General features: G+C 36.0%; 1 protein-coding gene across 1 annotated transcript; it reads left to right on the top strand.

Moving 5' to 3' along the window:
- The first annotated feature begins 168 nt into the window (after positions 1-168).
- On the top strand, positions 169-3,486 carry LOC115958940 (cytokinin hydroxylase-like). Its single transcript, XM_031077215.1, has 3 exons — positions 169-327; positions 620-1,228; positions 2,885-3,486. The coding sequence occupies exons 1-3, from the start codon at positions 169-171 to the stop codon at positions 3,308-3,310; spliced, it is 1,194 nt and encodes a 397-aa protein (XP_030933075.1). The 3' UTR covers positions 3,311-3,486.
- The last annotated feature ends 14,619 nt before the right edge of the window (positions 3,487-18,105 follow it).

Genomic DNA, 18,105 nt, shown 5'->3' with positions numbered 1-18,105 from the left:
TTTTTTTTAAATTTTTTTTTATGATACAAAAATTTACATACTTGGTATTCATAAAATTTTGTGTAGGGCTAATATATAAGTGTAATTTGTGGTGCAGGAAAAACGTTCATATACTGGCTGGGCACAGAACCATTTTTATATATAGCAGAACCTGAATTCCTAAAAAAAATGTCTGGATCAGTCATGGCAAAGAGTTGGGGAAAGCCAACTGTGTTCAAAAATGATAGAGACCCTATGTTTGGCAATGGTTTGGTCATGGTTGAAGGAGATGAGTGGGTTCGCCAGCGACATGTCATTACTCCTGCATTCAATCCAATCAACCTGAAGGTCTCTCTCTATTCCTGATCTCTCACCCAAAATGGAAAAATATCTAGCTGATTCTATGAGAATCTAGAACTAAATTTCATTATAGTACATCCATAAAAGAAACAATAATTGGTCAACAAATTATCTTTCATTTAGAGTTTTTTTTTTTTTGGTTCTTACAAACATTAATTAGTAAAACATAACTATATACTTCTCCTTTACTTCTCAAAGTTAGTCTCTACTGATTAATTTCCATTCTGTTAATTAATTCCCACTAAAGATCTAAACTTTCTTTCTTTGTTTAATTTTCTAGGTTATGGCAAGCTTAATGGTGGAGTCAGCCACTAATATGCTAGATAATTGGACTACCTTCATTAATTTAGGAAAACCAGAGATTGATGCAGAGAGAGAAATTATAAAAACAGCTGGAGAGATCATTGCTAAGACAAGCTTTGGTGTAAGTTACAAAACTGGCCAGAATGTGTTAGAAAAACTAAGAGCCCTGCAAGTGACTCTCTTCAAGTCTAACCGTTTTGTGGGGGTCCCTTTTAGCAAATTCTTTTTCCCTAAGAAAACCCTAGAGGCCAAAAGACTTGGCAAGGAAATCGATCAACTGTTTTTATCAATCATAAACGATCGAAAAAATTCGATTAAAGGGAAAACTCCACAAGACTTGCTAGGCATATTGCTTCAAGGGAGTCCTGTTGATAGTCGATTAGGAAAGACATTATCACAGCAGGACTTAGTGGATGAGTGCAAGACTTTCTTCTTTGGAGGACATGAGACAACAGCATTGGCAATCACGTGGACATTGTTACTTTTGGCCATGAATCCAGAGTGGCAAGACCAGTTGAGAGATGAGATCAGAGAAGTTGTTAAAGATGGAGAGATTGATGTTAATACGCTTGCTGGACTAAAGAAGGTATGATAAAATTTTTTTTCATATCATATATTAGTAGCACTGTACTTGTGTCCTGTGAATTTGTTAGCTGGATATAGAGGCGCAATTAATGTCTTAAGGTACTATGTATAAAAATGAAATATAAGTCAGTAAAGATACATTGTAGCTGTGATTTTAAAAAAATAAATATGGGAATTAAGGTTGTAATCCTTGAACAGCATATATAGAGGCATAGAGTTTTGGGGATATGGTTGCCAGTTAAGAAAACCATATCATCTTAGAATTATATAGAAATAAACATTGTTTTTGGGGGTGGGATAAGATAGAACCAACCGACTACAATACATCAGCCAATCTTTCTTTGTAATTTAATAAAGAATGAATATCTTTTTAGTTGGATGATACATGATAGGTGTTAGAAGTAGCCAAATTTATATGACCTAAAACACTAATTGCTTTAGTTTATGGGATAGACATGCATGTAGTCGTTCACATGCATGATCAATAACGGTGAGAGAATTAATGCTTGAAATTAGATTTGTATGCATTATTTTTAACTATTCATAATATTTATCACTCAAATATAAAGAGACTTCTGTCTGGTCTCATTTTTTAGAAATAAAATATTGTTCTAAAAATTTCCAACCAAAAAAAATGGAATAAAAAGGGTCACTCAAAAACTTTGAGATGATCTGATTTTAGATTCAAGAAACGGAGAAGTAAAGATACAATTATATTATCTATTACATGCAATCAAGGTTTCACAATGAATAAAAATCACACACTCATATATATATATATATATATATATATATATATATACCCTACATTTTTTTTGTAAAAGAAGAGAACGGGTTAAAAATTATTCTTACACAAGCCTAGTTAATGTCTTAGAAATTTATCCCTTCTTTTCTCTCTCTCTCTCTCTCACTCTCTCTCTCATAAAAACAAGAAAGGAGCCAACCTATGAAAAGAGGTCAATGTTGGGCAAAAAAAGAGTGGCCAGCTATGCCAGGAGTTAAGCGCGTGGGGGCTGAAGCACATGATTATTATGGCTTGGACTCATTTGGATTACTGGATAGAGAGTAGTATTGGTCATTGTCACGTAGATACTACTACTAAATGGCATTGCAAATTCAACAGTACCTCACTTTAGGGTACTATGCCACCTCCACACGCCCTACCTTGACATTTGCCATCACCCTATTGGCACGACCGTCCAAAATCTTTACTTTCCCAGATACATTTTGCGTTTTCTACTTGGGTCTCCGTCCATGTACAACCAGAGCTATGGATGGATATACTGAGGCCTGCCGGCAATGAATTCTATTTTTTTTTTTTCCCTTTTTATTTGGACAGATTTTTTCCCCTCACTTAATAATAATATTCTTTTTATGAAATATCAACTTCAAGAGTTAGACTTAAGTATAAAATTAATAAACAAAAATCACAAAACCTAGGCATAGTTACTTAGGTATTTTAGTGAATAAATTACATTGATGAAGTTAAGTATCATTAATTTATAGAAAGATAAACTTGTTTACATGTAGTATTAGTTAATGTAATTATATCTTTGAATTTGAATTTAAGAACATGCATGCATAATGAAAAGGGTTTTCTATTTATGATTTTTTACTAAACCATGTTGAAATCTTACAAATGTAATTGTAATTGCAGATGGGATGGGTGTTAAATGAGGTTCTTCGGCTTTACCCATCATCACCAAATGTACAAAGGCAAGCAAGAGAAGACATTCGAGTGGATGACTTAACAATTCCTAATGGAACCAACATGTGGATTGACGTGGTGGCCATGCACCATGACCCGGAACTCTGGGGTGAGGATGTGAACGAGTTCAAGCCAGAGAGGTTCAAGGGTGACATGTATGGAGGGTGCAAGCACAAGATGGGGTATCTGCCTTTTGGGTTTGGAGGAAGAATGTGTGTTGGTAGGAACTTGACTTTTATGGAGTATAAGATTGTCCTTACCCTAATTCTCTCTAGGTTTTCTTTTACCCTCTCCCCAACTTACACTCATTCTCCTACTATTTTGCTCTCTCTAAGGCCTAAGTATGGACTGCCTCTCAGATTTCAACCCCTTTAGACCAACTAGTTCGGCATACCAACACCAACCGATTACTTTATTGTTCTAGCTAGTAAAATATAAACCACATGAAGCATTTGTCTTTCTTTTAGCTTGAAATATATATGTTGAATGAAAAGAATTTATTAATTACTCCCAAAACCATTCTGTGTATCTTCACCTACATTATGTTATGGGATCTTGTAGCGAAAAGCATGTGTTCTATATATCTTTCAAATTAGGAGAGAGCTTCGTCTCTTTTTATGTCCCAATATATATAACAGGTAGTCCTGCCTTCATTGTCAATATCTTTATGTCATATTTTTAAATGGTGGCCTGAAATGAATTGTCCTATTGATTGCTCTCATATGAGATAAAGACAATTATATATCAGTAGGTCGTTGTGACATTTCATTAGTCATTACAAAGTACATGCGAGCTCTAGCAAGTTGAAGATTCCATGAGACCTGGCAACAAAGCCTCATTGGTCATTAAGATCTCCCAATAAGAGGATTGGATTCAAAATAGTAAATCATGCTAAATTCAAAATATCTCAAACCCAACCGAAAGAGATACGGTAGCTAGTAATAGAACTATACTTGCATCCACATGCTTAATCAGGAGCTCATAAAATTTGACACCAAAACTGTGTGTCCAAATTGTACTTTACCCAAAAATTATTTTCCAACTCGAGAAGCAAATTCAACTTTGAATGAAATTTGATGGATTCGATAATGTCTCAATCAATAGAACTTTTGGCAAAGAAAGATTGAAAAAACACTATAAAGTAAAACTAATGCAAATAGAAAAAACAATTAAGAAATTTACTTGGATTAATCAAAAAAATTTATAAACGTAACCAAAGCCTCTCGTGAGGATTTCACTAATAACAAGCAATTACATAGAAGGCCTAAGTAATTTTTAGGTGCTCTCAGATTATGGAAAATTATGTTTTATTCTCTCATATTCATATAGTGGAGTCCACTCATTAAAGATAACCAAAGCCTTTTGTGAGAATTTCACTAATAACAAACAATTATATAGAAGGCTTGATTAATTCTTAGGTACTTCCAGAGTAAGGATAATGGTACTCCCTCCTCTCACATTCATAGTAGAGTCTACTCATTAATTTCATGATGAAGTCTATTATGAATATGAGAGGAGGGAGTACCATTTCACTATATTCTACAAACATCTAAAAATTTTCCATGGTGAAAGACCAATGAATTACATCAATATTAGTTTTACAAAGGAAAAACTAGAGAAAATTACACTTTACCACCCTAAACTATGCACTAGATTACACTTTGCACCCTAAACTATCTGATTGCACACTTTGCACCATAAACTATCACACTTATCACACTTTGCACCCTGGTGTTATTTTTGTTGTTATATTTAACTGAATCTTGCTGGATGTGACAAGATATGCTTTTTACTTAGGTGGAACAAAGTTAATGGGAAAAGCAATAAAAACGACTTTACTCCTTGAATAAAAGACATCTTGAAGAAGTGTTGGTGTTCCATGCTTTCTTAAAAGCAGCCCTCAGTATGGTTCATATCTTTGGCCAAATAACTACTCAATTGGCTGTTTTGGTCCGTTACTTTTATCAATGATGCTACTTGATGTTGGTTTCGATTTCATTATGTTGATTGGAGTGGTCCCGAAGAAAGAGTGGTCTCGATTTTTTATATCAAGATCACTTTTTGGTCTCAATCTTGAGACCACATTTTAGTTTTGATGTCAAGACCAGATTGAGATGGGCGAGCCAAGAGCTTGCACTTGCTGATCCTCCCAGGTGAGCCAAATCATTGTCCCATCTCCTTATATATTGAGATTATCTTCTGGAATAATAAATAGTTAAACACATTTATATCTATACAATATCTTAAAGTTTAAGCGCAGCATTTAATTACGCTTACTACATTTTTGTTGAGGCACATCATTGGCCACATCATCATTTTTTATTTTTTATTTGTTTCTCTATTTTTTTTTATAATATTAAATATATTAACCGATTGATTTTATATATTCATTTTAAGCAGTTTTTATTCTAATAATATTTTTGACAATTTTAACTTTATATATACTTTGTATTTACACATTCATTTACTTTAATAGTATTTATTATTACTACGCTACTATCGAGCCACATTAAAGTAATATTTCGGTCCATTTAAGTTAATGTGGTCTATTCAGTCCAAGTGGTATATTCGGTCCATTTCGGTCCTGTTCAGTACCGCTTGGTCCACTTTTGTCCATTTCCGTGTATATTATGTTTGTTTTGCTGTTGATTAAGTTTTTGTTCCACCACAACAATACAACCATCAAACAAAAATAAACAGAAACGAAAACGCAGCTATAGTTTATTGATAACTTTGTAGCCTTTGTTTCTCAAAAAAACAAAAAGTGTTGCCTTTCAAATCGACAAAGTTGTGCAAGCTGCTTAGCTGTGCAAACCATGCAGACACAAAATTCTGAAATCTGTTCCGGTTCTTTCTACAGGCCAAATTATTCTTCTTTCCTTTTTTCGATTTTTTTTTTTTTTTTAATTGAGCTAAGCAAAATTATTTATAGACAAAATGATAATCGATCCAACAAAATTTAAAGAAAGAGCCCAATGGGCCAAGCTGCGAGCTATAATAGTAGAAAGTCAAGAAGTAACTACACAACCAATACAAGAATAACCGAAGGCATTTGCAATGGTGGCTGAACAATCATCATCCCAACTTGGTCTGTAGACCAATGTTGAATGGGATCCTTGCATCGGATCCAAAGATGACGAAATTGATCCTAAATTAGAGGTAATTTGGAAAGTTATTAAAGTTGTAGTTCAATTAGCACTTCTTTTACATCGTTTTTAATGGAGATGTCTAAGATTCAAATCTTGCTTTCCCAACTATCAAATTATATAAAATAAAATAAAAATGATAAAAAAAAATTTTGATAGGAATTATATAAGTGCTTTGTATATTCATATTTTGAGTCCAATTTATTTTATAAACCAATTTTTATTTTACTATTAGTATTAGTAGGAGGAAGAGGATCTCTCTCTCTCTCTTACATTTTTAATGTAGAAACTGGAATTCCCAACTTTAGCTTAAAGGTAAACTTTGAAGAGAGAAAAAGCCTGTTAGTGAAATTATCAAGCTAGTGATAATTTTTGCTAAATACTCCTACTAGCTTTAAGCCCCCTTAGAGCTCTTTTCTCTCCATTTTGATGAAATGTCAAACTTTGTGTTAGTGTGTCTTTCCTTTTTTTCTTTTTTTAAGGTTTAATTATTTGCAGCTTCCTAAAACTTTTTTTTTTTTTAGGTCTGTACTTGGTTTATTTTTTAAGCAAGGTAAGGGGAAGAAAATAACTAACCCAAACACGAGGGTCAATCATATTGGATAACGGTAGCCCAATAAGCTTGAACAAGAGGAGCTTCATGATTGCTAATTTGCTACACAGCACAGCGAGGCAAGCTATTCCTTGCTGAAAAGCAGCAGCATCACATGCATTTCAACCAGCCCAGAATGTACCAGCATAAACTTTAGGAAGGAACTCAATCACAATCAGCAACGCTGGGAAAGTCCCGAGTTTAATGATATGAAAAATTGGATACCAACTCGGGTGCATTTCAAGACTCGGGTGCGGTGTGAGACTCAACAATTTTAAAAAAGATGGATGTAATACGGCGGGACTCGACAATTAAAAAATTATTAAAAATATTTTTATTTATATATTTTATATATGCTAAGAGAATTCTTATCAAGGATTGTAAAAAGTTTAGCATTTACCCTTTCAAAACCCAATTTTATAATATATAACACATCACTTTACACCATCACTTCCATTAACACTTCTATTTTTTTTAACATTCCATTTAAATATTCTTTCTTTATCATTTTTTTCCTTCTCTCTCCTCTGTCTCTCTCTTTTTCAACCCAATTATTCTCAGCACCGTTGGCCACCGCATCCACCCACGCATACCACAACCACCACATCCACCCACCATCGCCACCACCAGCCACCAGCCAGATCCACCGCAACCACAAACAACAACAGAGAAAAAAAGAAGAAAAACCTCCACATCCACCCACCACACCCACCACATCCACATCCACCGTTGGACCCAAAAAAAAAATCAACAGCAATCGGACCAAATCACCACCAACCATAGCAAGAAAAAAAAAGGAAAAAACCCACAAACCTCGGCCAAATCGGACCACAACCCACAGCCGAAAAAAAACCCACAAACCAAATCAACCAAATTGGACCACGACTCCTTCGATCCACGCTCCGACCCGTGCTCCATGGTTGACCACCAAGCTCCGTCACACAATCGGAGCCCAATCGGACCCAAGAAGAACCACGTAGAACAAAAAAAAAAAAATGAGAAAAAGAAGAAACCTCCATCGCCACCACCGGACCACAACCATCGGACCCACGATCCATGACCACAATCACCGGACCATAGCCATTGGCATCCCACAATCGCCGGAGCACAATCATCGGCGAAGCCCACTCATCGGCGAACCACATCAGTGAAGCACAAAGAGAGAAGAGAGAAGAAAGAAGTGAGAGAGGAAAGAGAAAGATAGAGCAGAGAGAGAGCATTGAGTGAATAAAAAAAAAAAAATCGGCTTGGCTTGATACTCCAGCCTGGGTTTCGTCGGAGAGGGAGGCGTCGAGCAGAGGGAGAGAGAGAGCAGAGAAATGATGAGAGGGAAGAAACAGGATATGAGAAGGACAAAGACAAAGAAGAAAAGAAAGTGGGCCCACTTGAATAAAAAATTAATATAAATTTTACAATTGGTGGGCAGTGCGGTCTCAATATGAGACCGCACTGTTCATCAATGCCAAAAATTATAGCTTTTACCACTCTTGATGGAGCAAGTTTTTGGGTCAAAAATGCTTTTAAAAAGTATCTTTTAGAGCAATTACATCAGGTTGTGTAAATTTGTGCAAAATATAAAAAGGTAGTCTTTTTACACAATTTGGCTCAAAAAACACCCACATCAGTTGGGGTAAAATTGTGCATTTATGCACAATTGCTATAGTAACCGTGCATATATACACGGCTACTGTAGCATTTGCATAACATATTTTAGTATTTTTTTTCTCTCTCACCCTCTCTTCTTCTCTCTATCCCCTCTGACTCTCAGCTCTCTCTTTCTCTCATCTCATTCCTCTAGCTTCCACGATTGCTGATCGCCACCAATCTCTTGCCGCCGATCAACATCACACCATTGTCGCCGATCAACATCAAACCACACGCCGCCCGATCAAATCGCCGCCGATCACTCTCGCCTCACTCTCCGTTTTTCTCATTTGATCAAGATCAAACCATTGCCGCCGATTAGCTCGCTAATCAAGATCAAGCCACTGCTGCACGAAGCCTGATCAAATCGTCGTCGGTCAACTCACTGATTTCTCATTGTTTAATCAGTGGGTTTCGGGTTGGGTGGGTTTCTGATCTTGGGTTGGTTTGATCTTGAGTAGTTCACCGATCGGGTAGTGATGATGATGGTGGTTGTGATGGGTTGACGGAGAAGTGGAAGGAAAAAGATTCTCAAAAAAAAAAAAAAAAAGAAGAAGGAGAAGACAGAGAGGTGGAGATAGAGATGAGGATTGTGTGAAGAAGAAGGGGATGTATTCAGAGGAAAAATGAGAGTTAGGTGGGAAATAATAAAAAAATTGAGGAAAAATATTATTTTAATAAAAAAGTGTGTATAATAGATAAACTGATATGGGTGTTTTGTAAAAGTGACAGTGTAAAATAGAAAAAGTAGATTTTTTGTGTAAAATAAATGAAATCTTTTGCACCAACTAATATAATTGCTCTTAGCATTTAAAACCTTTAATGCGAATGCTCTAACCATACTTTTATATGTAATAATAATAGAAAACTCATATAATAATAATAATAATAATAATAATAATAATAATAATGTACAAGATAAAGCCTCTCTGACCAAAGGTTCAATGGCACAATGTACCAAAACAAAAAAAAGAAAAAAAAAGAAAAAAAAAGAAAAGAAGGGGAGATGTGGCTCACATGAGAGGCACAAAAAACAAAATAAAACCTCTTACGTGAGCCACATTTAGAGCCTCTTTGGCCAACAAAATTTGATCACTCAGGGCCTGTTTGGGTAAACCTTTTTCGTCACTCAATTTCCGTCACTCAATTTCCATCACTAAATTTCTGTCACTTAATTTTCATCACTCATCACTTATCACTCAATTTTTCACATTCGTTTGCCTGCATCACTCAGTTTCCATCATTCACTATTTTTCACACTATTTAGGGGGCCCACGCCTGTCACGGTGCAGCTTCTTTTTTTTTTTTTTTTTTTTTTTTTTTTTTTTTTTTTTTTTTTTTTTTTCAGTACCTAGAAACCCAAACCTAGTGAAAAAAAAAAAAAAAAAAAAAAAAAAAAAAAAAAAAACCAATGAAGAAGACTGAACCCAGTGAAGAAAAAAAAAACCCAGCGAAGAAGACCAAACCCAGTGAAAAAATAAAATAAAATAAAATAAAATAAAAAGGCCAGTGAAGACCAAACCCAGTGAAGTGAAAGAAGAAGAAGAAGAAAAAAAAAAAAACCCAGTGAAGACCGAACCAGTGAGAAAGAAGAAGAAAAAAAAAAGTCAGTTGGTCAAAAGTTGCTGCTGAGTGGGTCTCTCATGTATGTTTAATTACAAAAATGTCATTGAGTTATAAGTTATGGAAACTGAAAACACCTTTTGGAAACTGAAAACAGCCAAAAGATGTTTTTAGTTTCCATAACTCATAACTCAAAAATCAGAGAATTGAGTGATGAAAACAAAAAATTGGAAACTGAGTTATGGCTTGCCAAACAAACTTTTTTTTGAGAATTGAGATGGGTCCCACCATTTTTGAGAATTGAGTTATGGAAACTGAGAATTGAGTGATGAGAATTGCCAATCGAAACAGACCCTTAACAATCCTTTTCAAAAAAAAAAAAAAAAAAAAAACAAAACAGAACCTATAAAAAAAGAAAAAGAAACAGAAATGCTGGGCTCGCCAAAAAATAAAAGAAAGAAGAAGGCGAAGAAGCAAAGAAGAAGAAGAAGAAGAAGACAGGGGTTAAGGCCGGTGAAGACGGCGATAGCGGCGTATCAAATCCACTAGTATTTTCAGTTTTAAGTTTCTTCTTCTTTATTTTTTTTCTCATCGGCGGATTTCCTTTTTTTTGCAGAAACACACCGATATTCGGCCGATACGATTCGATTTGGCCCTAATTGGCACGAATCGACCCGGTTCGGCACCCGTCGGAGCCGAATCGGTGAGAGTCGGCGCGAATCCGGAAACAAGAAAAAAAAAAAACTGGACGCGGTTCGACGCGCAGGCCGCAGCGTCCCTTGCGCGTCGCCGCGTTGGACGCCGGTGCGACGGCCATTTTGCCACGTCCGTGCATCCTAGGATACCACCATACCAGTATAGGCAGTTGAACACAAGATTCCACTATGGCAAAAAATCACAAGTTTAAGGAATCACTAATCCCGTGGGGTACAGAATAGTAAAGAGCCTAATAAACGCTGAATTAGGATCTTTATTAGGCACATCACATGACTTCAGAGAATCTGACTTTACTATGAATGATTTAATTGAACAGGAGTGTGACTGTGACATTCAATTGCATGAAACGCACTTATTGGATGCATGTTATTTGGAAAGGATCTGTGTGTACAGGAATAAATTATTCGAATGGGCCTATAGGGTACTTATTCAATACAAGACACCTGATCTGAAATTGAGCAACCTTTTAGAAAAGTGGCAAGCTGGCTGGAAATCGCACGTGCATCCATTGTCTCTCATATGTTGCCAAATGACTCCATCCAATCTCATCAAGCAAAGAGAGCTTTAGTTCATATGGCTTCTTCTTTGGAGGTTCCCCATCATCTTGAATTATGTCATTCAATGCCTGCTCCAGTAATAGGTTTAATTTAGACAAATGATCAATTCATAAGTGAAATTCTTCAAATTTTATATTTTTCTTTTCATGTTGGACGTCATATCCAGCAAAGCAGATGCAATATGATAGATTGACAAACAACTATGGGGTTGCACATGTCTCATTATAGAAACAGGTACTGTCCAGTATTTAAAGAAAATTTTGTGAAATTGGCAGCTGCTTGAAAATCTTACCAATCTGAAAAGTTTTGTAATTTGTTAATCATATGAACAATTACATCATTTTGATTAAAGGATGGACAGAGAAAATACTTTATTACAAAAATATAAAATTATGATACTGGACCCCAAAGTTATACAGGCATGGAAAAGCATTCTGTATCATTTCAGATGTCTTAAGTTGAAAAACAATTGGAATGTACTGCTCTAGTACAAGGATGAAGGTATTTCTGCAGTGTAACACTTCATAGACATAGAATACAATTATAATCTCATCTCAACGGGTAAAGTTAGTTTTTGTTATTTCTGATAGAGTGCTTTCCCCACCCCACCCCTCCCCCCAGTGCCGGGAGTGGATTTTTCTTATCCTAAAAATGTTTAATAAGACAAACTACACCGTTACAAACTATAGAGCAAATCAACATGCCCGCCTGAAAAACATAGAACTGAACATAGGCATCTAACTCTAAGTTCCAGCCACTCAACAACTATAAATATATATGTAAACGTGAAATATAAAATTCCATGATTGTCAGACAATAGATGAACATGAATGATGGAAGAAAAATACCTTCAATGCTGTTCCAAGCCTTCCACTACGTCTCTCACGTAGCACTAGGAGGATGCCATGTTTAGACGACTTCAAATCAACCCATTTCTTTAATTCTTTGAAGTTCTCTTCAAACAGATGATCTGGCTGGACACCAGACTATGGTTGAGATTGATCACAAATAATCTCCAAATCTTTAGATGAAGCCAAGGACGATGCCTCCTTGCCCTGAAACAATAACGAGAAGGATGATGATAACAACAACAACAATGATGGTGATGATATTGATACACAACTATATCAATGAAATCTTTTTTTTGTTTTTGATAAGTAACAAAAGAAATTTTATTATAAAAACCAACCCAGTAAACTAGAAGTGTACTATAGCGGCACAACTTTTGATTGAACCATATCAATGAAATTTTGCTGCTTCTTTCTTCTCTCTTTTTTTTCTTATTTGCATACTTTCCAACAAAAAAATTTTTAAAGCTAAAATGATAATTATAATTTAAAAATAAATAAATAAACCCTATTTAGTGTTGGGAAAAATTCTATATTACTGTGAATAAATTTTAGCAAGCACAGCCGAAGCACAACCACACAAAAATACAAAGATTTACGTGGAAACCCTTTCTCCTTAAAGGGAAAAACCACGGGACAAACTCCGAATAATTTCACTATATAAAATAGAGATTACAACACTTAGAGATACAACTTGAGAAAAAAAAAACTCTCTTTTTCTTTTCACTCACTGCTCTCTTCCTCACTGTGTATTTTCTCTTACTCTCTCTATTTTTCTCTTCTCTCTTGCTTGCTCTCACTCACGCAGCTCTTCAAGATTGCACTAGTCCTCACACTTTGGGACTTTCACTTATTTTCTTCCTCTGCCCAAATGGCCGAATGGCCTCTACACTTTTATTTCTTTCACCTTTTCTTCTTTTCTCCCTTTCACACTCTTCACATCAAGACATTAAATACAAGCCACTTATCTTGACTTTGCTTCAACCATTTTCTTTTTCTTTAGCTCTCATTGGCCAAATGGCCTTGCTTGTTTCTTTCCTTTTTCCTTTCAGCTCTGCCATAGCAGAATAACTCTTGCTTTTGCTTCTTTCTTTTCTTTCTTCAACATGTTGGACACGCCTAAGCCAACCAACCCAATTACTAATGCTGACTTTTGTACATGATGAAGAATAGATAAGAAACATTAAAGACATGCTCATTAAATGAGCTCTTGACAAAAAACATGTGGGCTGGACTCATGGTGTAGTGCACCCAACAATCTCCCCCTCCAGCCCACTTACGGAGGAGATTTTTGATCCAACTCTTCAGTTAGAATCCATGCCGGCCAAGTCAATACCAGACTCAACCTTCTTCATTATCTTCACTAACACTGAGAAAATTTCATCAGAATTAATTCCTTTCATTCTCAAAGAATTTATTTCACTTTGGATATCCTTAATCCAATTTCTTGGCTCCCCCTACTCAAGACCTTCACAATCTTTCACTTCATCATTCTTCCTAGCATCATGATATTTTTCATCAAATATCACTTTCTCATTTAAATCACTTTCAGGTAGAGAGAATTTTACTCTCTTGGTTGCAACACCATTACTATCAACTCTCAACTGTTGAGTTTTCTCAAAAACTTTAGCTACATTGGACTTTTTCTTACAAGCCCTCACATGAGTTCTGTACATGCCACAACAAGCACGTCCTCTTGCAATAACTAATAATTCTTTAGAAAGTTTCCATCTTCCATTGCCAAGATGGTTATTATAACCCGCTCGATCCAAAGCCAAAGTAGACAACACATTCATCCTTAAATCTGGAACATGCTGCACATCCTTCAATATCAACGTGCAACCAACATTTGTCTTGATGCACACATCACCAATTCCCACAATTTTTGAATAACTGGAGTTACCCATCTTCACAACACCAAAGTCGCCTGCTTTGTATGTGGTGAACAACCTTTTTGTGGGGATAACATGGTGGGAAGCTGCTGAATCAACAACCCACTCAACATCATTCTTAGCAACATGCTTACATTTTTGCTCTTCAAGAGAGAGCATCAAAACATCCTCATGAAACACAACTGCTGCAGTATTCTTCTCATCATCATTCTTTTCATCTTTCTCTTCAGTTTGTTCTTTATTCCAATACCAGCAGTTTCTTTTTATGTGACCTTTTTTCCCACAGTGGAAACATTCTCTCATCTCTTTAAACTGAGATCTACCTTTTGACTGTGACCTGTCATTAGATTTGGCCCGATCATCAAGCCCTCTGCTTCTATTTCTGCCCCTGTTCTCCATAACAAGAGCTTGATCTTGTGCATTGTTTGTACCAGCATCTCTTCTGCGAACCTCCTCACTTAGAATCAAATCTCGAATATCATCATATTTGAATTTGCTTTTTCCTGCAGAATTGCTCACTGCCATTCTCATGGCCTCCCAACTGTTTGGCAAAGAAGCCAAAACAATTAATGCACGGATCTCATCGTCAAAATCAATCTCCACAGAGGACAATTGATTTGTAATGGTGTTAAACTCATTCAGATGCTGAGCCACAGGTGTACCATCCACCATCTTCAGATTAAATAACTTCTTCATCAGATGCACCTTATTGTTAGCTGAAGGCTTTTCATACATGCTAGACAAAGCCTTCATAAGATCCACTGTGGTCTTTTCCTTCATAACGTTATGTGCAACTGATCTTGTTAGAGTTAATCGTATAACTCCTAGCACCTGTCTATCAAGAAGACTCCATTCTTCTTCTTCCATACTATTTGGTTTCCTTCCCGAAAGAGGAAGATGTAATTTCTTCCCATACAAATAATCTTCGATCTGTATCTTCCAATAGCCAAAGTCTGTGCCGTCAAACTTCTCGATTCCTGACGTCTTTCCTTCTTCTCCGGCCATTGCTCCCAGTCGAACCTACGCTCTGATACCACTTGTTGGGAAAAATTCTATATTACTGTGAATAAATTTTAGCAAGCACAGCGAAAGCACAACCACACAAAAACACAAAGATTTACGTGGAAACCCTTTCTCCTTAAAGGGAAAAACCACGGGACAAACTCCGAATAATTTCACTATATAAAATAGAGATTACAACACTTAGAGATACAACTTGAGAAAAAAAAAACTCTCTTTTTCTTTTCACTCACTGCTCTCTTCCTCACTGTGTATTTTCTCTTACTCTCTCTATTTTTCTCTTCTCTCTTGCTTGCTCTCACTCACGCAGCTCTTTAAGACTGCACTAGTCCTCACACTTTGGGACTTTCACTTCTTTTCTTCCTCTGCCCAAATGGCCGAATGGCCTCTACCCTTTTATTTCTTTCACCTTTTCTTCTTTTCTCCCTTTCACACTCTTCACATCAAGACATTAAGTACAAGCCACTTATCTTGACTTTGCTTCAACCATTTTCTTTTTCTTTAGCTCTCATTGGCCGAATGGCCTTGCTTGTTTCTTTCCTTTTTCCTTTCAGCTCTGCCATAGCAGAATAACTCTTGCTTTTGCTTCTTTCTTTTCTTTCTTCAGCATGTTGGACACGCCTAAGCCAACCAACCCAATTACTAATGCTGACTTTTGTACATGATGAAGAATAGATAAGAAACATTAAAGACACGCTCATTAAATGAGCTCTTGACAAAAAACATGTGGGCTGGACTCATGGTGTAGTGCACCCAACATTTAGATGTCACCTAATAAATTCGTCTGAAAAGGGGAATTAACTTTGACAAGAAGACAGATGAGTCTCACTAAATCCCAAACTTCTACATGGTAATTATCAGATGAGTTATCCCATTACCCAATAATCTCTCCTAGAGATATGGACTAAAATGGTGGGAAACGTGATGCATGAGCTGTGCATACTGTCTGTGCCAATGGCTCTTACTAAAGTTAATTAGATATGTTTCATCAGCTAGCAGCCATAGCTTAAAAATGCAGCAAGGAATAAGCCGTATATTATGGCAGTCATGGCCTCAAAAGGTGATACATCTTACCTTCTCACTGAAGGAATTCAGACAATAAGCAAACACAGCCCTCAAAAAGTGACAATTTTATGTTTTTGTTTTTGCTAAGGTGATTATCTGGAGCTCTTTGAGTATTTAACTATTCCATTGGGTATTTGTAGCCCTTGGTCCCACACATACTAGGAAATTACATGGAATCTCTTGGGGTTGGCCCCCAGATGCTGGCCAAAAGTTTCAAAAAGTGACACAATTTAGTTTTACCTTTTCAACAATCATTTGCTTGTTGTAAAAGATGCAATCATTTTCAAGCTAATCACATTTAAATCACACAAATTGGGATATCTTCAGAATTTGGTTCATATATTTGTCTTACAATTTCAATTTCAACTAGAACAGCTAAGCAGGCTTGCACAATTTTAACCATAAGCATTATGGTCAGGACATTGATGCACATGGTGTATTTCTTTTGAGCTATGGCACGAATACTACTGCACAATGTGTAATGGAAAGTTATGTGGGGGCTTGGACAACATATATCACAAAACATGGCAATAAAACATAAACCAGTTGTAGAGTACAATAAACTGGAATTCACAGCTAACAACTGTGTGATTTTCCAAAATGACGTCAGAATTTTTAGCCTAAAACCACTTCAAGCAAAACAATAATGTTTTTGAATCTGGTTGCGAAGCAAATGTAGTGAAGAAGAATCATCAATTCATAGACATTGTACAATTGGGCCCTTGTATACAAGTCAACACCAACCAAGCCTTAGACCCACAATTTAGGAATCGGCTATGTATCTTTGGCAGAAGAGTCAGGGTCAGCCAAATGTATTCTTTCCTGCCGCACCATTATAAATCAAGTCATCAATGTCTTGTCTTTTCCTAAGCTTTCAAGCAACCAAACATTAGATATGAAATGGAATACTCCTAGGAAACCTACTTGCCATTCAGAATTGCATAATAAAGCCCAAGTTGCCCAAACTCCAAAACAGAACAAACCCATCAAATAGTTATAACCCAATGCTGCATGCAACCCAATAAAACAGAGAATGAAAAGAGAGCCATTTTATGAACCATTGATGACAACCCATTTGTAACAAATGCGATTCATTCCTTTCCTTTACAAACAAATAGAGGATAGTGAAATTTTAAAACACACACACATAAATAAAACCAGAACCCCACAAAAAAGTAGGGTTGTAAACAAGCCAAGTCAAGACAAATATTAAAAGTTCAAGTTTGTTTGTTTAATTTTTTTTTTTTTTTTTTTGAACACGAGCTCGAGCTCATCACCAGTCAATATTTTATGTTTAAGCTTGGCTCATTTTCTCGTCAAGCAAACTCGAGCTTGTTCACGAGTTATTTGATTAACTTATTATTTTCATATATATTGTGAAACCATAACTGAAATGTTTTACCTCTTCACAAATCTATAATTTTTTACTACAAAAAATAGATTGTTTATATCATTAATAAGCTACAAATACTAATTTAATATCATATGAACATAGACAAGCTTATTAAATCCAATTTCAAGTCTATATAAATATATGTTTATACAACTATACATATAAATATAATTATATAATATTATATAATTAAATCAAACCCCATGTCCACGAACTTGTTCACATACCTAAAGTTGGCAAACTTAAAGTTAAGGCTTGAATTTGGCTTGTTTTCTGAAAACAAACAAGTTGTTTCTTGAATCGAGCTTTTCAGCCTTACAAAAAATCAACATGGACCCACCAAGAATAGGACTCACATTGTTCAAGAAAACAGAAAGACATGCATACAAATATCGATAAAGAAGATGTTTTTGACATGTAGTGTAATGTACCTCGCTGAAATGGGGGCGAAGTTGTTGAGTAAGAGCACGGATTTTGAAGTAGTAGGAGTTGGGAATGGAGAAGGTGGTATCAATGAGCTTTCTTTTGTTGGTCTTGGGAAGAATGGAATGCATAGGACGAGTGGGTACCGAAGGTGGGCCTTGTGGTTGTGGTTGTGGTTTTGGTGCGCTTTGTGACATTAGTGTCAAATGGGTCTTTGGTGATGACGTTGAGAATTGTCACCAATAAGTCACACCGTACTCGCGAGTCAACGAACCTGCACAACAAGAACGAACGGAAGAGAACCCTTAGA

The sequence above is a fragment of the Quercus lobata genome, chromosome 9, assembly GCF_001633185.2.
Source record: "Quercus lobata isolate SW786 chromosome 9, ValleyOak3.0 Primary Assembly, whole genome shotgun sequence".
NCBI classification, from domain to species: Eukaryota; Viridiplantae; Streptophyta; class Magnoliopsida; order Fagales; family Fagaceae; genus Quercus; species Quercus lobata.
Note: the sequence above shows the minus strand (reverse complement) of the source record. Positions and strands in the feature narration are given on the sequence as shown.

What these genes read in the sequence shown, in the direction of transcription:
- LOC115958940 (XM_031077215.1), top strand. Translation starts at nt 169, where the DNA reads ATGTCTGGATCAGTCATGGCAAAGAGTTGGGGAAAGCCAACTGTGTTC. An exon ending in TCAATCCAATCAACCTGAAG is followed by an intron (nt 328 to 619) that starts GTCTCTCTCTAT and finishes TTAATTTTCTAG; the next exon opens with GTTATGGCAAGCTTAATGGT. An exon ending in CGCTTGCTGGACTAAAGAAG is followed by an intron (nt 1,229 to 2,884) that starts GTATGATAAAAT and finishes TTGTAATTGCAG; the next exon opens with ATGGGATGGGTGTTAAATGA.